This window comes from Podarcis liolepis, assembly GCF_965112155.1.
Source record: "Podarcis liolepis genome assembly, chromosome: 2".
In the NCBI taxonomy this organism is placed as follows: Eukaryota; Metazoa; Chordata; class Lepidosauria; order Squamata; family Lacertidae; genus Podarcis; species Podarcis liolepis.
Genome location: NC_139555.1, coordinates 84,092,426 through 84,099,281, shown reverse-complemented (window position 1 = coordinate 84,099,281; position 6,856 = coordinate 84,092,426). Strand labels below are relative to the sequence as shown.

General features: G+C 44.5%; 1 protein-coding gene across 6 annotated transcripts in view; it reads right to left on the bottom strand.

Annotated features, from left to right (window-relative positions):
- Nucleotides 1–52: 52 nt before the first annotated feature.
- The window catches only part of COL7A1 (collagen type VII alpha 1 chain), a 110,047-nt gene continuing 103,243 nt past the window's right edge, over nt 53–6,856 (bottom strand). For 5 of the 6 annotated variants that reach the window (XM_083489076.1, XM_083489078.1, XM_083489079.1 and 2 more), the window contains 5 exons: nt 6,119–6,214; nt 4,795–4,908; nt 3,503–3,565; nt 2,581–2,760; nt 53–2,101 (listed from right to left, as the gene is read on the bottom strand). In XM_083489076.1, the coding sequence (XP_083345202.1) occupies nt 2,591–2,760; nt 3,503–3,565; nt 4,795–4,908; nt 6,119–6,214 (443 nt within the window). In that variant the 3' untranslated portion in view covers nt 53–2,101; nt 2,581–2,590. The remainder of the gene's footprint in view (nt 2,102–2,580; nt 2,761–3,502; nt 3,566–4,794; nt 4,909–6,118; nt 6,215–6,856) is intronic. The other variant, XM_083489080.1, reaches the window with a different exon arrangement.

Sequence of the window (6,856 nt, the reverse complement as noted above, 5' to 3'; positions counted from 1 at the left end):
AGTTGTTGGGAAAGAAAAGGGCGATAACAAAAAAACAAGGTTGAAATGCACATGATTGCCAAGCTTTTTAAAATGCCCTGTAGTGGTAGCAACATAATAACAGCATAGCACCATTCTCAGCATTTCACTGATTATTTCCATAATATTGTTCAGCAGGTAAAACATAAAAACAAGTGTTTCATACAGAATCCCCTCATACAAAATACATGTGCTCTGATTTTTGTTTGGAGTCTTCCAAAATGCTATTGTTTATTGGAGACTACTGCTTGCTGTTCAGGATTAAGGTGAAACTTCTTCAAATGAATTCATTTTTTTAAGAGTGATATTTACACAGGAGGGTGTTTCCCCATAGGTTCTGACAAAAAAAATGTTTACAACCACAACAGTATTTTAGAAAGTTTCTGGCCAAAAATAAAAATCAATTATACTTTTTGGTGGGATCTGAATTGGTTGAGTAAGTACCTCGGAAAGAGATAACTGAAAACGTTAGCTTAATGTGCAGCAGCACTGAAAAAACATTGCTAAGTATAGTTGCAATTTCTTTCCTAATAATTCCTGTCAGTTTCATCATGCTTTTATTTAAATATGTGGCACAGCCACATTTGGAAGACTGCTTACTATTCTGGTTGCCCAATCTCAAAAAGAATAGAATAGCATTAGAAAAGGGATGGGAAAGAACACTCAAAGTGATCAAGGCACTGAACAGCTTCACCTATAAGAAAAGGTTTAGCATTTGACTCTTGTTTAGAAATCAAGCCATTTAAAGGATGATGAAGGTTTATAAAATAAGTAGTGTTATTTAAAATATGATGAAATACTATGAGGTTCAGAACAATCTGTAGGTTCAGAACGGAAAAAGGAAGCCTCTTTTGCCACAATGCAGTTAACATATGGAATTCACTGCCACTGGATGTGAGAAGGGCTGGACAAGTTCACAGTGAATGGGTCTATTAATGGTGATTAATCACAAGCTAAATGGAACCACTATTGTTTATTAATGGTGATTAATCACAATAGCTAAATGGAACCACTAATTTGCCTGGAAACTCAGGTTCCAGTTTTTCAACTCCCTGTTTTTCATGGAGTTGACATCTATAGGGGTCATGGTAAGATTGGACTTCATCTGCTTTGCATACGTTTTCTTGTGCAGTTACTTTGCCCAAAGCAGATTTTAAGCCTAAAGCTGAAAAACGAAGAGGTGTACGTACACTGCAGGCATTGGAAGATTCTGAGAAAGAGGAAAAGCTAATTAGAAGATTCTTCCTCCTGGTCATGTCCTTAAGAAACACTCCATAAGAATCATTTTACCCTATTAGTCCATCCCAAGTGACAAACTCTCCGACCAGATTTGCAGATGTGGCAAATCATAGGTGTACTCATCAAGCCTCATTTGACAAGCTGGGGCAGTTGGGATGGGTGGGGGGTCAAGTTTCACAGAAGAATTGCAGAAACAAACCATTTGGAGCATCGCTAGAACTGTAGCTTTGGCAATGCATCATGGGACTTCTGAATTCAGATACTCATAGCACTTCTTATTGCAACAGAAAGGGCATACAGGGGACCAAGAGGAAAAGCTCATAAAAGATGCAAACCTGAATTGAGAGAATCTGTTTGGTGTGGCTATATATAATACATTCCATGTGTCATCAGTCGGCCAGCATCAAATAAGTTAAGAGAGCTCTAATTAAAATATGTCTTTTCTTTTTCTTTTTATATTATATATAAAAGAAGTTATGCATATGTTTTTCATTTGATAAAAATTTCACCTTAATTTAAAAAATAAACCAAGAGCAACCAAAATACTTTTAAAAAAAGAATAGCACCGTTTCTCTGCTCCAGCTGAAGCAGCCCACACACGCACACATACACATAGAAAATACACACACACAAACACGCGCAACTGTACTGCAGGCAGTAGAAATGGCTGCAAGATGAGTCTCAGACCAAATGTACTCTGTGTGTGTAACTCTAAGACCTTTTGCAGGATAAGAATAGTTTGGGAGCCTCAGGAGCCGGAACTCTTCCTTTTGGTCAGTTCTCCCAGAATCCAAAACCCACTTCAGAGTTTATACACGTCTGTTCTGATCCAATGTGTTGCCACCTACCAAAATGGGGGGGGGGGGGGAGAGAGAGAGAGGGGGAGAGAACCCAATCAATTTTTGAAAACAGTATTTAAAACTGATCCTGCTTTCAACATGTTGGTTTAGGACAGACTTCCCAAACCTGGGTGGAATCTACACACATATAAAAACCGTTCTGAAAATGCTTTTTTAAAAAGCGTTTTAAAAAAGACCTTGAATTTTCCATAAGGCTCGCCATCGCCATCTAGTGTCACATTGTATATTGCACTTAAAACACACTTAAAATGTTTTATTTGCAGCTGTATAGCTGAGTCGCTGGTGTCCCCCAGATGCTGTCAGGCTACAACTCCCATCACCCTTGACTGCTAGCCATGCTGGATGAGGCTGATGGGAGCTGTAGTACAATAGCGTCTAGAGGCACAGTGTTGAGGAAAGATGATCTAGGAATTGCTAAAAGATGGAGAAGCAGCTCCCAGGCCCCTCTTTGAACCAATGTTACCTGCAGCAGCCTATGACTTGCACTGAAGCTCACAGTCCTCTTTGGAAAGGAAGCGGTTGCTATTCCCCCTGCAACCGCTGTAGATGAAGGGCCGGCACTCAGACACTCTTTGGTTATAGTACCACCTTAGCGTGTATTTGCTGCAGTCTCCCTCGTCCAGGGGCAAGGAGCATGGCTCAGCTGGAAGGCAGGGAGAAGAAACAAACCTATACATTAGATTTCCTAGGGCTTAAGCATCCACTCTCAGGTGTTACACTGAGAAGAACCTCAACAGAAAACACTGCAGACCTTCTATTGTGCCTAAGACAGTGCCAGAGTAGGGTGGAAAAGAGCCACACAGGGTTGGTAGTTAACACATCAGCAGGTTATGCTAGGATGTTGTCATTCACGTACTTCAGCCTACAGATTTCCTTCTAACTTCTGTCACCTCACAAGGAGCTGAGTTTACTCATCCACAGTATAGACATAAGGCTTGTACTGGAAACATGCAGCTGCGGACACATGTCATTATTTCTACCTACAGAAGTTCGAGCAACATGCCTTCCAAGTGCCATCACAACTAGATTTGAGTTCTTCTAAAAGGTGTCTGAGGACTGGCCCTGCCAGAAAATGCCACCTCTACAAAGAATACCAGGCCACCTCAGGATCCAAGCGGAGCAGAGCCATATTCAGCCTGCCGATATTCCCACCATCTTGGTTGGCCCTGATGCTAATGGTGCAAATGGTGGTGTTGGGGACTGGCAGGCCGCATGCACCCCACAGTCTCCATGTTCCTTATCTTGGCCTAGATAAGCTGCTTTTTACAATTTATAACACCAGAAGCAGGTGGAGCAAACGGCTCGTTATTCATTCCAAGAGGATGGAAGGAAAGGAGATGACAGCTCCTTTGAGAGAAAGGTCACAAGGCAGGTCTGCTGCTTACCTTCCTCAGAGGGAGCTCTCTTTTGCCGTTCATGCTTGGAAGCTGCCCTGGGGCTCAGTACCTCTACAAACAGGGAGCAGAGTACTGGTTTAAGAAGTCATGGCCACAGGAGAAGCTTCTAGTGTCTGTATTGGGCTTCTCCCCATCCTCCCTACCACCCCAGGATGGGAAGAAGGAATGGGATGGCGAGGGCATGAAAGGTCTTTCAGGAGACCCAGAATTTATTTCTGGCCAAAAACAAAACCCAGAACAAAAGGAGATCACAGTTTAGCACCATCTTATCTACACACACAATAAAACAAAAAAGGAAAGTGAACTGTAGCTGTTATATCATCCAAGTCTTGCTATTCCCATGCCCCTGCAGATTAAAGATCAAAAGCGAAAAAACTGGACCTTGTGTACTATGGATATAGTTCACACAGTGCAAAAATTTAAAAATCCTTGAGACTCGCAAGGAAAAGAAGTATGGGAGTAACAGAATAGGCCTAACTACTGGCTTCCTAAGGAGTCTTTTTTATTAGTCCACTACACTCCTTCTGTTAGAAAGCTCTGGTCAGTGATATGCCAGCCCAAGAGGCAACTTTAAGGTCCACCAACCTTACAGGGGCTAGTTCAGCTGTGGGGGATGTTACTTATCAAAATTAATAATGTGTTTGCTGGATACTGAAGCGGTGGTGTAGCGTGGGTTGTCAGCACCCGGGGCAAGGCAAGTAATTTGCCCTCCTAACCCATGGATTTGCGCCCCTTAACCCGTGGATTTGCGCCCCCTAACCCTAACCCCCAGATGTTGCGCCCGGTGCGGCCGGCCCCCCTGCACCCCCCACGCTATGCCACTGTACTGAAGCTTCTTTCTATTCTCAATCAGGGCATGGAATCTTCCTTGCTTACTTGTGATCTCTACTTTGTTGCTTACCACAGGTGGGAGGCACATCTACCAAAGCTCTCCATCTTCCAAAGCCCATTCGTCCTATGGCCAAGGAAAGTGACTTCTCCACCCAGCTGCTTTTTAATTACAATATTACTTGCCAAGGGTGCCAACTAGTGGTCATGGAGGAGTATGCAGCACCAGTAACTGCCGTGGTTTTCTATCCAATATAATATATGCTATGGGGCAGGGGATACCCAAAGCCAGTAATTCGTTTCACACAGATTCCCACAGATTCCCAATCACTTTCATTGGGCTTCAGTAGGAGGCAAGTGCGCCAGCCTGCTGCTCCCCCCACCCAAGGGGCAACTGCAGGAGAGCATGTTCCAATTCCATCAAACGTGTTCTGCAGACCAATGGAGCTCACCATCCCTCAGCATAGGGCTCTCTGTCCCATCTGCTCCCTCTTCATAGTCCTCCTCTGTGTAGATGTACTCATACTCAGGGTCATCTACGTTCACTACGTGTCGTGTCTGGCTCCCTACAAAACAGGAACGGCTGCTTCAGAAGGAATCCAAGAATGATGAGGAATGGATGGCAAGGAAGGAAGAACAAATGGGCAGGTCTCATCCTGAGCACACTTAAAGTAAGAAGAGCCTGCTGGATCAGGCCAATGGTCCATCGAGTCTGGCATCCTGTTTTTACAGTGGCCAACCAGATGATTGTGGGAAACCAGCAAGCAGGATCTGAGCCCAAGAGGACTCTCTCCTCCTGTGGTTTCCAGAAACTGGTATTCAGAAGCATTGCTGCCTCCAACTGTGGAAGCAGAGCTCTTGCTCCAGACAAAGCAGGAATTGTATCCAAAGTCTGTTTTGGTTTACCACCCATGGTTGGTCTGGGGGAGACAAACCAAAAGCTCGGGTTTGGATGTAATGCTAAGCCAACCCATGACTTAGCCCTGGTAGCATGGTAACCTGTGCATTTGCTTGTTCACAGCAAGCCATAGATTGGCTTAGTTTTATGCATGAAATGAAGAATTGTTACATAGCTTGTTGTTGATCTATGCCATATCGGTTAATTGCCCAAAGACAAGCCCCACGGTATAAGGGCATAGCAACTTTATGTATTTTGGGTGATCAAATGGCAGCTTTCCAATAAAGGGTACCGTTGGGCTACTTCCGTATCTGGCATATTCTGTAGCCATCGGTCCTTTCACGGTCTGTCACCTTGAGAAGGATCTGCCAGTACTTCTGTCCTTATTACCACCCTAAATGCAATATTATCAATTCCATCTATGTTTATCTGTTGTAGCAAAACCAACAAAAAGGACTGCTAGTCTTTAACAAATTTATTACGGCACAAGCTTTTTACTGGCTAGACTGCACTTTGCCAGATAAAGAAAGCTTAATCCTCCTCAGTTGACAAATGGATAAGCTAAGGAGACCATACATTTGACAATGAGGGCTCTGTTCTGCAAAGCTATATACTGCAATGAATGTGTTAAGTCTTCAACATCCCCATAGGATGCTTTGCTATTTTCACTTTATTACGTTCGTTATGCAGAAATGGCCCTGCCCTCAAAAGATCCAAGCCTATCACTGAATCCTGCCTTTGAAACAGCTTGCATTTTCCTGCGGCTGGCATTATAAGGGAAGCAAAAAGACAAGGAAAGGGGAGGCTGGTGGCAGAACCCCTGCGCATGCTGGCAGAGGTGATGCTGTGCACATGAAACAGCAAGAGACAAGACTCACCTTCCTCTTCCTCAGCGTGGGACAACTTAAGCACAGGGACTATTTGAGCATTGACAGATGGGAACGGTTGGGTGGATGGATAGTTGGGGAGGAGACCTGGGAGGGGCAAGGTCACAACACAAACATAAACAAGCACGTAAGAGTGACTGACAAGCTGTACTACCTCCCACTCCAGACATGAAACACAGGCCCCCACCCACCCCACAGCCAGAGTTCAAGAGTTCAACCCGGTGTTGCCCTCTTCCACAAAAGTCGGCCATTAAACACATCAGACAGGGAAAATCCTGACATAAGGTTTGCATGATGGGCCAAATGTAACCAGCAGCCCAATCCAATGGCATTTCCAATTCAGCCAGGCATTTCCTCCTGTAGTGGCAGAGGACCCTTCTGCAAAGCAGACCAGAGTCTGCACGGCTGAATTGTGTCCCGGTTTTGCATGCTGGAAGCGGGACTGTGCCCTTGAGCCCTGGCACATTTGGGTGGACCAACGTTTCAGCACTACACAACAACACATGGAAAGCTTCTACTAGCAAAACAGCGGAAAGTATACGCCAGGGAGACGAATAAGAACAGCACTGGCTGCTCCCAGGTATGCAGCATTTATCTGTGACATATTAGGAGGAGGTGAATTCCATGCACAAACTTAAAGGCAGGTGGGAGCTCTGAGAAATCCCTCAAGTCCCCCCATCACCTTTGGAAATCCAATTCTGACCACAAGTTCCTGAGCACAGGTGACTG